The sequence below is a fragment of the Parus major genome, chromosome 1A (assembly GCF_001522545.3).
Source record: "Parus major isolate Abel chromosome 1A, Parus_major1.1, whole genome shotgun sequence".
NCBI classification, from domain to species: Eukaryota; Metazoa; Chordata; class Aves; order Passeriformes; family Paridae; genus Parus; species Parus major.
Window position 1 is genome coordinate 34400210 of NC_031773.1, and position 16359 is coordinate 34416568.

Genomic DNA, 16359 nt, shown 5'->3' on the forward strand with positions numbered 1-16359 from the left:
AGCTGCAGCACCGGGCTGGGGGTGCCCACATTGCCAGCCCCGTGGCAGGGGAGTGAGAAATAAGGACTGATGGAGTGGAGGAGGACGCTGTGAATCCCTCTGCCGATCTGTACATCGTTACAGTGCGGCAGAAGATGCCTGAGGAGAAGGCAGATTGCAGAGATTACGTATTTTAGATTGTGAATATTAATTCAAGAGGAACATCACAGTATTTCTAGGGGGAATTAATGACATGAGATGACGGCCCATGACCATGCATGGGAAATTCCTTACAGCTAAATATGAGGCAGTGCAAGCTGGAAGGAGCTCTTCTCAATGTTCACACTATCAGTCAATTTTGAATTAACTGTAACTACTCAAGGTAAATCTTGGATGTCAGAAGCAGATTTACAGGTATCCTGGAAGGCTCCTGCTTTCTAATATCTGTACATCTGTGCAAGTGGGAGGGGGCAGAGGAACAGGGCAGAATTTAAACAAAAGGAGAGATGTATTTAAAGGCTTAGTTTCCTCTAGGCTGGGCTCCTGGCTCTGAGATGAGCTTCCTCATAATGTAGTCCTGCATGAACTTGGGGTTCCAAACATATCTGCACATGTAAGCAACTGTCTAAGCAATCAATACACTTTTTTAAATGGGATCCATACATTTCTAAGCATTTATGTAATTGCCTAATCTTCACCCAGCATTTGATGCTGTATGAATATTATGTATTTTAAAGAATGGATAGAGAATGCAGTCTGCTGGAGGTCTTAATCAATCCACTTCTTAGACTGAATCAGGATCTTCAGACATCCACTTGCAAAGGTACCAGTGGCAGTAAATGGAGAAATATTAGTCTGGTATAGGAACATGATATATAAGAAATCCGTCTTTCTACTATGATAAGTACAAAGATTAAGAAGTAATGAGATTTCTTAGTAAGAAACACAATTCTTAAGGAAATTATAGAATATGTACATCATAGCATCAAGAAATATTTCTAAAGAAGAAGCATCAAGCTGTCAATTAAAAATAGTTCAAATAGTTTCAATAGTCTCTTTGTTTTTATTTAAATAATACTTTTTGTGAAAATATTGCTAGCTACAATCTGTCTGCAGTCTGATTGTATTTAGATGTATTTTGTATTTGTATTTGTATTTTTTTTTTCCAATAGTGGTCAACCCATTCCCAGAGTGGAGTATACAGCTGAAGAAGTTAAAACTTGGGGGGTGGTATTTAGGGAACTCAGTAAACTCTATCCCACTCATGCTTGTCGTGAATATTTAAAAAACTTTCCTCTGCTGAGCAAGTACTGCGGATACAGAGAAGATAATGTGCCTCAGTTGGAAGATGTTTCTATTTTTCTTAAAGGTAAGATTCATATTTGGTTTATCAATGGATATGGTTTCATAAAACACTCTTTTTTTTTGTTAGTATGGAGTACAAAGCACATTGAAAGAAAAGACTCACAGCATTGTCAGTGGCCTTTGGTTTTACCTGAAGTATCCTTCTGGTTTTGATATTGTCTGTGGCAGAGAGTTTTTTGAGTCAAGACACTTTTATGTAGTATTTGCAAGTATGAAATGGAGAGAAATGAATCAGCTGGACATGTAGAGCAGGATGTTATCTTGTACAGGGAGAAAATCCCTCCATATGGTGAGAAGGAAGGGCTGAGCTAGGGCTGCTCTCTCATTGCCATTCAAAATCTCACTTCTTTCAGAAATATGTTTTCAGACTACACAGAGCAGGTAGTGGTACCTGTTGCAGAAAAGCTTGAAACATTGTTCTGTACAAATTTTGAAAGAATAAAGAACTAATTTTTGAGAGAAACATGCTTTCTGAAGTCACCGAGTCTGAAATTGTTTCACTCTGGGACTGATCTGAAAAAGGAGCACTGTTAAATATTTCAATGAGGAGCTCAACTATAAAAATCAGTATTTTATTGACACAAACAATGTTTTATCTGTAAAAATAAGGACAGTTTTGTTTCAATCCTATTCTGTTCTGTTGGTTTTTTTAACATATTTTGCGTATTTTCCAATATGGATTTTCTCTCTCATTTGGTACCAGACATAAAAATTTTAAGAACATCACTTATGGTACCTTAGCACTTTTTTCTAGACACAGATATCCAGGCCAACTTTGAAATACCTCAGGCTGTTTTCATTAAACGTACACTAGCAATGCAAAGTGCTTCTTGTACGTAATAATTGAAAATGATGTGAGGTGATGGTCAAGATTCTTTGTGTCATGCTTCTGGTAGAACAATTAACAACAGCTCTGCCACCAGAAAGTGATACAGTGATCTGTGTAATGTGGTCTTTTATTATCTCCTTCACTCCAGAGAGGTCTGGCTTCACAGTGAGACCAGTTGCTGGATACCTGTCTCCCCGTGACTTTTTAGCTGGCCTAGCATACAGAGTCTTTCACTGCACTCAGTACATACGGCACGGCTCAGATCCCCTCTACACACCAGAACCGTAAGTTGCTGCCTTCTCCTCAGTACTGAAAAAACATGCCCACCAGTTTCTTGAGTGAAACAAGTTAATTTGCCAAGATTGAAAAGAGGAACCTTTCTACAAAATGTGAAATTCTTCTTACACTGTTGATGACAAAATCCTTCACAATTGCGAGCCAGAATTTAATTCAAAGACTTTTTTGTTGACTTTTACAAGGGTCTTAAATAACTGGGCTATTTATATAGTGGGCCAGAAATACTATTTAAATTATATTTCAGTGGAAAATGGAGTTTTCACCTAAAAAATTTTGAAAAAGTGTCTATAATTTTAGTTTCTGCTGGACAACTAGAAAGAAGTTGTGGAAAAAATCCCCCCAAATATCCTGAAAAAATCCTGCTTTCAGAATTCTAATTTGGTCTCCTGTGTCCCAATTTTTATTTTATTTTATTTTTTTTTTTTTGGACCAGGTTCCACAGCTGAACTTCATTTCTCTTCTATAACACAGCACAAGCAAGACATGGGGTGCTATTCTCTTACCAAGAGAGAATATTAGATATGAAGCCTGTTACAGGGAAATAATGACAGAAATAAGAGACACTTTAATTACAACTTTTATAGGACAGCATTGCAGTTTTTCCAAAACAGAATATTGCAAGTTAATGTGAAATGTTTTGGCATATGGTCTTTTGATGAAAAGTGAGGAAAAAGAAGATCAAAGAGATTGTAGTTCTTGTCTTGTGTTATATATGCTGTTTTCTGTGCAGTAATAGCAGAACAGTACATGTCATTTAGATAATATGGAGGTAGTTTTACCAAAGTTATCTGCTGATCTTGTAGCCACAGGAATGACATTTTTGCAGTGAATCAGTCATCAGGCAGTTAGCATGAAATTGTAGCTGTGGTTTAATCAGCTTGGACTACTTGAGTGTGTTTGATTTTTCCCCAAATTTACACAAAGGATTCATACACCTATATTCAGCTCCAGTTCTGCAAACATTTGGATTGATGCCTCAGTTTGATTCCATGAACTGACTGCCAAAACCATGGAGTAATGTTTTTGAATAGAGAAGGTTTAGTGGCACTGCATACTGAGCTGTGTGTAAAAATGCGGAAGCTTTATTCAGGCAGGAGTCACCAGGTGGTGCTGTGAGACACTCAGCTACCTTTTTCCTCAGCCCCTGAGCTGCGTGAAGTACTTGCTGAAATGCTCTGACCCTGAGTGTTGCTTTTGGAAAGGAGCTGGTGATCCCTGAAGGAATACAGTTGCTTCTATAACCTCTGTAATTAGAACTGAAATCTCTTAGATCTGTAGGCAAATTGATTGAATGGAAAATCTTGAAAGAAGGGCTTGGGTGGAAGGAAGGGCTGAACCTCTTCTGGTCTATTTAAAAATATCTGTTGTTATTTCATATAAATAAATGATACAAGGGACATACCAGGCTTTGCATCAATGATTTCCTCTCCTGTGGGAAGCCAGTGTTTCAGGCTGCAGCATGTACCAGTGTTCAGCAAAAGAATGATGACGTTTATTAACTTAGTACAAACTAGAAGAACATTTTCATCTACTGATAAGATATTTAGGTACATAACTCCAACAGGATATTTAGGTACAATAACATCTTCCAGGAAGCAATTTAATATGTCTGTGCTTTTCCTGGTGTTCTCTGGTTCATTGATTTGTGTATTTGAGAGCCCTGCAGTTCTCAGGATGCTGCTTTTACATTCAAAATTATGCAGTGGATCTTAGCTGATTCTTAGTAGTAATGGCAGCTGCTTGTTTGGTAACCTTTCTGCTTACTTGCTGTCTGGAAAGTTGCTGAGTATTAATAACAGTTGAGTTAGAATGAAGGTTTTTATTCCTTATTTGGGCTGAACTTAAAAATACAGGTTATGGTCTTAACACCTCTAAATATGACTAACAGAGGATTGAAGTTGTCATTTTCTAATGATGTTGTACCCTCTTCTTGCAGACCTACTGGTTCACATTAGTTAGGTAATGTGTACTGATTTTCAGGAACTCCATAGGAAAATTTTGAGAATCCCTTTAAAAATGTATTTATGTTTTTTCCCATAACATAGAGCACACAAGTAAGTGTTACCAGAAGTGTAGGGTGGAAGCCTGGTGCTTTTCTAAATCAGTGGCAAAACTAAAATGACTTGAGTGGGACAGCTCTTAATCTTCTGCAGTAGCTGCAATGCCCTGAGATCTCCTGGTTGATATATGGGGCCATAATGAGGTTTGCTGCAGGTCCCTGGCTGGTGAATGTTGCATTTCAATGATATAAACCTGGTTAAAAGGCTCCCTTTGACTTCAGTGGGCTTTCCATCAGATTTAACACCCGGGCTACAGAGCTAGATACAAATTAGAGAGTTCATTTGGTTTGATCTGTATCACAACCATATGCATTTTAAAACATATTTCTTCCTGATTTTAATTATGTTTCTACTACATTCACAGAGTTATGTAGATTTCTTCTGCTCTACTAATTTACTCCAAGAAAAATCTTTTGCTGTGAAAAGTGCATTAAAAAAATCTTATTTTCTCTGAGCAATGTGTGTGAATAAATTAAAGGAACTTAATTATTTTCAGAATAAGACAAAACAAAAGAATCAAGCCTTGGTAGTTAAGCGAAGAATTATATTATTTAGACTATCTATAAAGGGCCAGACTAGCAGGGAAGTCTAAAAGACTTCAATGACAATCCCAAATGCTGGTTCATGTTTCTGCCTGAAAGATTTTATGGGTTTGGGTTTTTTTTATTTTCTTATGCTTTTTGCTTTAAGCTCCCCTCTTTGTAACTGCACATTCAAAATACTACTTTGCATAGCTTTAATGGAAGAATCTACAAGCTAAAGGCATGAGAGAAATATCTTCTGCCTCCTCATTCTTTTCCCCTTGCCAAGAGAGACAAGCTAATGGGATTAGGCTTTGTCTGTTCTCATTTTGTCTGCAAGAGTGGACAGAAGAAAGACCATGTGTCCCAGTGCAGAACTGGGAATAAATCAGCTTTGCTTATTTGTTTCTGGGGGCTTTGGCTTCAGCACAGGAAAATAGAGATGTAGGCTCAGGTGTCAGTAGTAGTGATGCTGCTGTAAAAGCCTGCCTGCAGGTGAGTGTGCTTACCTGGAGCCAGGAACTTGGAGCCGGTTTCACTGTTTGCTTCTGCTTCAACTGCTGATACAAAGCTAAATATATCTGGACTGATGGAGTGTACCACAGATGCTCAGCATTTAGTGTTGGTTTGCCCAGTGGAGGTAAGAATTGTTGTGGTGGGTTTCCAGAGAATGGCTTTGTGGCCCATTTTTATGTTGGAAGTTGATGGTTGGAGAAATCAGGCTCCGCCAGTGAATTGCTTGGTACTGGGAAGTGGTGTGTCTGTCTGACTGCAAACCAAATTTCCCAGCTGTCCTTTGCCTTGTTAGTGAGCTAAATCTTGCAGGAGACGATAGAAGAAATTGTGATTGGAACGGAATTAATTTAAGCAGGGCCTTTAGCTTCGGTGATAATCCAGTTAAGCGATGCAAACCGCCTCCTGAACAAAGAAATGGAGGCATGCAGAGCTAACCAATTTTTCCAGTCTCAGTTCCAATGAGAAAGGGACTACCATCTAGACTATGGGTCTTGTTGAATAAATTGCTCACATGTGAAGCTGGGTCAAACTTGTCACACACAACTTCTTGTGGTGCTTGTCTCACCAGAAAGTGTGACTGCAACATGAGAAGTTGCTCTGTATCTGTCAGTGAGACCATTTGGACTGAGAGGGAAGACTTGTATGTGTCCCTCCAGTTTTGGAACTGTATTTGATACACGTCTGGTGAGGCAAACTAGGAATACCAAAAACTTTAATTTTCACTTGTATATTCAGAAACTTCTATTTACTACTATCTACCTACACATTATTGGTTCAGACTTTTCGGTGAGGATAACGAGTAAGAAGACTTTAAATTATATAGGGGGCTGTTTTTCTGTTCATGATTTATCTGAAATGTCATGTTCTGTGACTTTTCAAACAAAAATAGTTTGTAAAAGACAAATTGGATGATTTTCGGTAGAAGGCAGAAAACTTGATGTTTTCTTCCTGCCTTTAAAACATTTGTTTACAGCTTAGGATAAGGGGAAAAAAAAAAAAAAAAGAGAGAGAGAGAGAAATGTCTTTGAAGAGACAAAAGCAAAGGAAATGTCAGATTGGATTTTTAAAGTGAACTTTACTACCAAGTCCATTATTTCCTGCGAACAAGTGCAGCAAAACTTTCAGAATTGTTTGAAAGCTTTTCTAGATGATGCATGTGCACTTCCGTTAGCAGTTTTTTGTACACTTATGTCTGCACTTTGTCATGACTAACAATGCACTTACAGATGTGAACATCTGTTCTTTTTGAAATGATTTGGATTCTCTGCTTTTTCTGAAATTGGCTTGCTGAAAAGTAGACTGCATAACAAAAGTACCCAGTAATTGCCGTAGGATCTTCTGACTAAATGAGAAATTAGGTGCACAGAAACCTCAGTAAATATTGCCTCATATTTCTGGGGGCAAGTGGAAAAATGTTTGATGTGGGTTGCTATCCGGGTACAGAAAGAGGAATGGACAAGAGGAAGAGGAAATGTGTTGGATTTTCATTTATGTGGAGAGAAAAGCTGAAAACTGTTCTTATGGGACATCTGGCTTTCCTCTGGGCAGTTCAGTCTTCATGTCACCAAGCTGGAAAGATTGTAGTGATCAGGCTCTTCCACTCAGTCTGGAAATGATGAGCAAATCACAGAACAGCTGGGGTTAAATGATATATAACCTATTTAACAGAAACAAATGTGTGTGTTTCTACCTACATGTAGAAACCATATATACAGGGAAGAACTACACTGTAAAAACCATGTTTCATTGAAAGACTTCAAAGCTAGGGGTCAGACCCATGTAAAATGGCTTATGTTAAATTAATTATGGAATTATTATGGTAATAATTTCTGTAATTACTCTCTTTTCATTTCCATTCCCTTAGGGATACATGCCACGAACTGCTGGGACATGTGCCTCTACTTGCTGATCCCAAATTTGCACAGTTTTCACAAGAAATAGGACTTGCTTCACTGGGAGCATCTGATGAAGATGTTCAGAAATTAGCCACTGTGAGTCAAAATCTTCTTGTGGCATGCTCTCTCATCTCTCCTCCTTTTTAGCTGATGATCTGATGTGCATTGTCTTATTAGAGGTGACTACATTTTCAGGTTCCAGGTGACTATGATGTGATAATCACAGAGCTTTAGGTTTTTTCCCCATTGTTTTTGAGAAGACCAAAGCTGATCACACTGAGTAATCAGTTTCAATTTTTATTTTTAATAATCACCAATTTTCAGGGCTAGCTGCAATGAATTTTTTCTGCTTTTTTTTTTGCTTTAAGGTGCTGGAAATGAGTAAGAAAGATAAACTTGGGAAAAAAAATACAACATTTTGATGTGTGCTCTGATCTCTAGACTGTTAGCTCCTCCACAGGTGGCCACTTTAGTTCCTAGCACTGATATTTCTGTACTCACTGTTCAGTTTTGCAGCTCTTAATTTTATTCCAGTGTGTGATGGATTTTAAGATGACATTGCATCCTTACTTGGTGCTCCCCTTGGAGAATATTAAGCCAAGGCTGTGTAGCAGTAGATCAAGATCAAGTGCCTTGGCCAGCAGCTGGGAGATGGATTCTATGTTGAATCAAGTGAGGCACAAGTCAGCAGACAGTGTGTTAAAGCTGTTAGATGCTGCTGAGACTGAGCTTTCATGGCCTTTGTGTGAGGGACCCTGTTAAGCTGTCATGAGTCTCCACTCCTGAGCTCCTGACAGCCCTGTTCTATTGCCATATTCCAATAACTGGGATGCAACTCTTTGCATCATGACATAAATTAGTGGTCTTTACCACTTGCTTTGTTCATTTGTTTTATTTACTGTATATTTCCTTTGGTGGATCCTGTTAAAACTAATGCGGCACATAATTTAAGGAGCGGTATTGGATTAAAAAACTCTCTCTATATATTATATATAAAGTTCCATATTTAAACATTCTATCTTCTGAAAAATTCTGTGAGATTGGGCAGGGGAGTTTAAAACTTTTGCAGCATACTGCTGCTCTTCTACAAAAGAAGTGCAGTGGGGATTTAAAGGCTTGGAAATAAGTGTTGGATGTGGAGTCAAATTAGGTTCAATTAAAACGCAGAAGTTTTTATGCACTGGCTTAGCAGAGGCTTAGAGTCCTCTTTGCCGAAAAAGGTGTTTGTACCCCTTTGGCTTGAATCCTGTTTGATTCAAATCTCCTGGCTTCTCCCAGAAGAAGTCACTAAACTAAATCAAACTCTCTTCACTCCTTAGTTAGACAGGCTCTATGCCTTGCTCATGGCCAGCTCCTCTCTCATGATTCTGTGTGTGTTCCTTGTTTTTCCAATGGATTTCTGTGGAGAAGAAATCGTTTGTTTGGAGGAATCATTAATGTTGAGTGGGTATTTCCACCATTTGCTTCAATGGGTCTTAGTAGGAAACTGACCTACCTTGCAGTCTCAGGAGAAACGACCTAACTGGCTGTCTCTGTAAGTACTGTGAGGAAAATGGCATGCCCAAATATGTCACCCCAAAGTAACCTTGGATGACAGCGGCCTGTTGCAGAGGATGAAGTTGGTACTGGGCTGTTTGGGTAGAGATCTTAATATAAAGTGACCTCTGAATATTATATAAATGCTTGTAGTCCTCCCCCTCACAAAAGTTCCCAGTTATGACTGAATGTGTCATCTGAACAATGAGCTGCTCCTGAATCATAAAGCAAAAAATAAAAGAAGGCAGCTGAATCACTTTCCCTTATCACACTGAGAATCTGATATCTGAGTCAAAGTTGATTTCTCCTCCCATGCTGGAAATAGCTCTTTCGGGTGGAAGACACATTCAGGAATAGTCTGGCTGTGTTATTTTTTTGTGGGAGCACAATGAGGGGCTGCACTCCCCTGGGGTAGATGCTTGACAAATACAGAGATGTTACTTGCCCTAAAATGTGCAGTGTAAACAGCCAACTTGAGAGCAAGTAGAAAGAACACCTCTCAGTGGTGAGGGTTAGGAGGCCAAGAAATTCATTCAGCTAGGCACCAAATGTCACCTGAGGTGCCATTGACTAACATTTGCTGCATTCAGTCCCATTTCCATCCCAGATAAAAAACAGACACAGCAAGCTGAGAAATGCCAGCCAAGAGTCTTAACACAGAAAAGCATTGCAGGTTCCAGTGAGGTGACTTCAAAGTAAATAGAGAAACGAATGGAGAGAGAGTATGCATATTAATGAGCTTGAATCAATATGCCCAAAGCAAGCTTGCCATTAGCCTGACCTGTTTCAAAAGATAGTGACATTAAGTGCTGAGCCATTACAGGGATGACAATGACATTAGGAAGAGAGGAAAACACCTCTTAGGAATTCAGACCAGAAAGAGGAATTATTGCAGGTGATTTCATAATCTTTTGCTCCATTCTGCTCTCAGAAAGACACTGTGTATCAGCTTTGATAGATCTGCTTTTTGTGCCCTGCCCTGAGCTGCAAAGGAAGGTTCTGATGCTTTTGTCCCTGCAGGGCTGACAAACTGGATGTAGAGCAAGCTGCAGCCTGGTGCCTGGGCAGACTAGAAGCGTTTTGTAAATTGCTATTAGTTATGTCTGTGCAGCCCCATCGAGGGCAGGAATTAAATGGGAGAGCATTGCAGGGGCTCTGGTGCTGGCCAGCTGGAGGGAGAAGAATGGCTGCAGGGGAAGAGAGTTGAAAAGACAGTATGCAAGTTCCCTTCATCCTCATGGGGTCTTGTACGCAGGTAGGGGAAAGAAGAAAGGAACTGCTTCTGCTTTGTCATGAGAGTGGAATACTGAAAGAGCCAAAAGACTGTCTTTTAGTGGTTTGTTGAGAGATGCCATTTTAATTTACAATCTTTTAGGAGAGTAAGAAAGGGGAAAGACACAAAAAAAAGGTGGCAGAGGTAATGTTACTGAAACAGAATGAAGTATTTGCACCATCCACTTCTTTTTGTGGAATGTGGTATAATGCAGTTACTGGTTTAGGAAATACAATATTAACCATGTATATCTGGTTTCTTATTATTATCATCATCTTGACTCATGTCTTGTCCTGTTCTGATTGATTTTCTAAAACTGCTTTTGAGCTAATTTTTCAGCATGTCTGATCTTCCTATTTTCACATAGCACAGAAATAAAAAAGGCTGTCTTTTCTGCTTACCTATCAAACCATAAGCTGTGGAGAGGACTTGACATGAGGTGTTTCAACTAATTTATGTAGTATATCATTTACAACATTTAACAGCACGTAACGTAAGGTTTTGTCAGAAAAAATGTACCAAAAAATACATCTCGATTTACATTTCAGTGTTAACTTGTAATTTGTGGACTTGGGAGCTGTCTTTGTAAAGCTGCAAGTTGCTAAGCAGGAACCTGCTTATCTTGCTCATGGCAGAAATGACTCCTGACTCCTGCTAAGTTGTTTCAGCACAGCTCAGGTTGTCCCTTCAAGATGCAGTATGTATAGGATGCGTTTGTGTAGGCGAAATTCAGTGGGTGGCAGTTCAGAAAAGGGGATAGCAGAGTGTCTTTTTCATGCAGTTCACCACCAAGTCTTTCTGCCCAAGAATTTGGTCATTAGGGCCTAATTAGTTTCACTAAGTTTTTTCCCAGTCATTACTCACACTAAGTTATATTTAAACATTCAGTTCTTTATAACTGTAAAACTTTCACCTTTTCATCTTTCTTGATAATATTTGTTCTTGAATTTTAACAGCATGGGACAGTAAAAATCAAGAAATTTCTTTAGGTCTGGCTGTCCTTTAAGTGGAAAACCACAAAAATTGCTTCTAAATCTGAAGGATTCCAAATATGAAGGAACTGTGTGTAATGAGATCTTGTAAAAAACTTGTTATGAATCTTAAAGTTTTACCTTGCCTGGATGACTGAGGCCAATAGCTCATTTCTAAAGCTAAGTTCAATTTAACTATGTATGTATCACAAAGAAAGTATTTTAGAATTATATACTGAGTTAAAAAAAAACTGCCTCTCTCTGGCTTGTGGTAATTCTTGTGACTTTACTTGCCTGCCTTACCTCAGAATCTCTATTTTCCTGTCTTGTTGACATTGTTCTAGTCCTTTTCCCACACTGGAGATCTGGCACATAATTCAGGACAGCTCTCCATTATGTTTGCTGAGGACATAACCAGAATGGAAGAAATGGAAGCATTCTGGATAAAGACTGAGCAACATTTGGTAACTTAGGGAAGACTCAGCATTTGTGGTCTCACTAGATAGAATAGCCTCTCATCTTCACAAACAACAGATTAGATTTCCCATAGGGACTATTTAGTACTGCCAGGCTCTAAGTACAGTTTGTGAACTGGCTTACTGTCTGCTTCCATGGATGAGCTGAGAAGAAAATTTGAGATTTTGAACATTCTTGCTACATCTAAAATCAAGACCACCTGTGTGTTTCTCGTTTATAGTTGTGAAATGACTGATAGGGAACTAACCATCATTGTAAGCCCGCGACCAGTTCCCCTGCTGAAGCTATTCTGACATATAAAAATAATTACGTATTGGCCAACTGAAACCTTGTATTACAGCCAAGAGCTATGGCAGTCACAGAGCATATTGAAATTTGACATTCAAATCTCTGCTTAGTCTTTTTTCTGTGTCCCAGTTGCATGCTATGTATGTGTGACAGATGTCAAGGGTGAGCACAGTGAGCACCTTAAATCCAGCGGTGACATAATGGAGTTTCTTGCAAAAGTGTTACTTCCAGGTACAGCTGTAGTTAGTGTATAAAGGAGCAGCAGCATGAAGAGCTGGGAGTGAATATGACAATTAAAATTGCTTGAGTAAATTTTGCTGGGCTTACAGGAGACATGAAATTATTCTGATTTGAGCTGTATGTCACTTAAGGGAGATGAATCAATTCCCAGGATAAAAGCTAGGAAGATAAAGCTGAAATCAGGTATGATAGATCACTATAGACAGACACTGTCCTGCTATACCATGATCTATATTGTTTATCAATAGATGGCCTGGGCACTGTTTCTGTTCCTGACTTTGACCAGGCAAAACCACCCATATGAAGATATATTTGGAAATCACCCAAGTGTGAAAACTGAAACTTTAACAAGGAGCAGAAGTGGAAGCAGATGAAATTTGGTGGCTTTCTTGACCATTACAGAAGTGTGTTTGAATCAGGAGAGAAGGATAACTTATTAATGGATTACTTTTTTTGCTGAGGTGTTGCTGGGCTTACTGACTGCTGCTCTAAAACCGTTCTGTAATTCGTGGGCTTGCTCTGAAAAACGTTCTAAAGGAATTAATAAACAGTAATGGTCTCCATTTTTAAGGGTTGATTTCAGCAGTACTTTTTGATAAAGAAGCTGAAGCACTGATGTGACATCCTTCCTACATTATGCATAATCAAAAAGGGGGGCAGAAAAGATAGTACTTATGTGACAAAACAGTGACATAAGGTGGAAAAAAAACAACTGTAGATTCCAGGGATCAATATTTAATATTTTAGAATATTGCAGTGGTCTCCAGAAGTGCATTTTTATGGTCATTCTGTCAGATATTTGTGGCACAAGAAGAAAAGTACCAGCAGAGATACTTAACCAGCTTTAAACTAGCCCTTCAGACTGAAGGATTCCATTACTGGAATTGGGAGATAATGCTCGATATTTTCTGCAGGAATTGTGGCAGTCTGCTAAGGCCTTTTTTTTCTGGGTATGGAGAGTCTGTTTCCAGGTTTGTATCTATATGAATAGCAGTGCTGGTGAGGGCTATGGCTGGTGACTTGTGTCCATTATAAATAGCTGCTTAGAGGAGATGGAAGAACAGGATGAGCATATCTGATTATTTTCAAATGTTTTCCAAGCTTCTCACCAATCAGGAACTTGGGGAACCCTTGTTCCCACAAATGTAGTTTCTATGTATCTAATTATCCTGAAAGGATTTTTGTCCAGAGATAGCTGTTTATGTTCAAAAACACCTAAATTTTTAGTACCTTCCATAACTTTGTCAACGACCTCTGTGGCTCAACTATTTACTGTCTGGTGAGCTGTCTCATTTTGTTGCTTTTAACCTGATTCCTACTTTTTTTTTTTTTTTGTTTACGAAGAGAGAATGATCAAATTGTCCCTGGAGGCTTTCTATATGCCATCATGACTAGAGATCACATTTTCTTGCTTAGTTCTCTCTTTTCTGGGTAGGAAACCAATCATTTGTTTAGACACTCCTAATGCTATTGAGGATGTTATTCCTCCCCTGAATCCTTTCCACCCTCCCAGCTAGAACTGGAAAAGAGAGAGGATATATCAGTCACCAGGCTGTGGAACACAGCAAATGAGCACTTTGAGTGATAACCTGAGTTTTGATTAAGAGTAGCACTGTGGAGTCAAGTCATCCTTGGATGTGCTTGCTATAGAAGAGGGGACCTCTTGTATCATAGGAAGACTGGACCTGGTGTAGTAGAGCTGACAACAAGTTGTTCCTTAGGGATGAAAGAAATAGGCTGGATGCAGAAGGAAAGTAGATCCAGTAGACCCAGTGGATCCATCTTGCATCGCCATACAAGGATGTGAGTCTCTCCAGTTTGTGATCAGAAAGGGGTAGATCAACACTGGATGTGTTAATCTGGAAAAGAAACATCTTGTGCTTTATACTGGGTACCTCAAAGCTAGAGAGGGTGAAAGGGGGCTCACCTGTTGCTGTGAGGGTGCCCAGCTGGTCAAGTCAGTAACTTGCTTCTTGAAAGGATCCCATATTGCCCTAACAGACAAAATTTTGTGCTCACAAGTAACTAGAAACAGTGTTGTTCTATAAAGTACTTATAAATATGCATCCTTGGGCCCAGCCCTGTAATGAGGAAGCTAGATGCAAAAGAGAGCTAATTTGACTTAATTGGGAGCAGGGAAGAAATTAGAAACTTTACTGTAGAAATAATATAGTTCATTTTAGACAGGATGTGATTTATGAAGATCAAGCCCTGAGCACTTAGAAACGCTAAAGAAGAAGTCTCTATTAAAATAACAAATTGCAGCCAGAGACTGGCCTTTATTTCTTGTAGCATTTTGTTTCCAAAAGTGGTTAGATCATAATCCGTGAGGTTACTGAACTGCAAATGCAAATTTCCATGCACACAAGTAATACATTTTGACATAGAGGTTAACAAGAGAATGGTGCAAATTTCACACAGCACTGGCTTGCTAATTACGTTTGTTTATTTTCAGAAGCAACTTCATTTTCATTAAGAAATTGCAGATTCTGCAATAGTAATCTTTGCCAGTAGTTCAATAGCTCACATTCTGAACATTTGCTCTGCTACAGTAGTAATGAAAGTGAGCCTGAAAAATAGCTTAGAAAAAAATTGTGGAATTTTGTGCATGCAAGTGGCAAGCATCTTCCAATTCTGTGTTGGATCCAGTTGAGAAAGGTTGAGAAATGGGTGAAAGGAGTCTATGAATTTTGATAGGATTTTTTGCATATTTGTTTTCTCTTTTGACCTAGAGAAGATAATGTATTAGCAAAAAGACATTAAATGTCTTTTATAGAACATATATAACCAGGAAAAAGTAAAGTATTCAGTATAACCTTCCAGTGAGCAACAGTCAGACAAACATTTTGGGTAACATCTACTAACAAATCACTCATAAGTTACAGGAATAAAGGTTTAAAATATCAGTAGGAAAAAGAACAATAAAGGAAAGGTTTGGAATATATTGCTGCTGCTGTTCCTGACTGCCCCTGTGCTTTCACGGTTCATAGAAGGAAAGTGAGTATCCTGGGCTCTGTGTAGGTATTGCTCACACTGTAACACATTATTTAAGTCATTTCACAAGACATGGACATCCTCTGGCAGCAGCACACAGGTATATGGGGAAGCAAAGAAGTTTAGCATGTGGCAGCTCATTTCAGCCATGTCTAGGTCTTGCTTAGGCCTGAGGTCTGTGCTGTGGCTACACAGGCGGAGGAGTTGGCTTTACCCATGCTTCCCCTGGAGCCAGAGCAGCTGAGGAGTGCTGTGCATAAAGCAGCTTTGGTGACTGCAGGGAGGGTTCTCTTTGGAGCAGCTCCCTGAGTGCAGCTGTCTGGTTACCTAGCAGGGACCCACAGTGGTGCTGGGATGGGCCAGTTCCAGGTTCCCTTTGCTCAGGGATCTGTGCGTCCTGCTGCACTGTGCTGTGCAACCCTGGCTGCTACCCCGCATACCCAGCCCTCATTTCAGGGGTCAGTGACCCCAGCAGGAGAAGGAAGCCAGGAGATTCAGCACTCAGGCAGAAATCAAAACAGTTATGTGTTATCACAGAGTCGAAGTATCATAGAATGGGTTAAGATTGGGAGGGACCACAGTGGATCATCTGGTCCAACCTCGCTGCTTAAGAAGGGCCACATTGCACAGAATTGTGTTCCAGATGGTTTCTGAATGCCTCCGGTGAGGGAGACTCCATGACCTCTCTGGGCAATGTGTTCCAGTGCACAGTTACTCCCACAGTGAAGTTCTTCCTCGAGTTCAGGTGGAACTTCCTGTGCATCAGTTTCCACCCGTTTTCTCTTGTCCTATTACTGGGCACCACTGAGAAAATCTCAGCTCCCTCCTCTTGACACCCTGCCTTCAGATACTGATACACACTGATGAAGTACATGCTCAGTCAGCTTCTTTCAAGGCTGAACAGGCCCAGTCTCTTCCTCAGTCTCTCCTCAAAAAGAGATGTGCTCCTAAGTTCCTGAGTCAGCTTCATAGCCTTTTGCCAAACTTGCTCCAGGAACTCCATCTCTCTCTCATACTCATGCTCTCCCATTTCATACATCTCTCTCAAAACTGGACACAGCTCCTGATGTGGCCTCACTGATCTCTTCAAACCATTCACTATTCTTTTTATTGTCTGG

The 16359-nt window shown here is 39.6% G+C and overlaps 1 protein-coding gene across 1 annotated transcript in view; it reads left to right on the forward strand.

The window, feature by feature from the left end:
- Positions 1 to 16359, forward strand: part of TPH2 (tryptophan hydroxylase 2) — a 50735-nt gene that overhangs the window by 14312 nt on the left and 20064 nt on the right. Inside the window, exons 6-8 of the mRNA XM_015628234.3 lie at positions 1152 to 1348; positions 2322 to 2457; positions 7432 to 7558. Coding sequence (XP_015483720.1) covers positions 1152 to 1348; positions 2322 to 2457; positions 7432 to 7558 — 460 coding nt within the window. The remainder of the gene's footprint in view (positions 1 to 1151; positions 1349 to 2321; positions 2458 to 7431; positions 7559 to 16359) is intronic.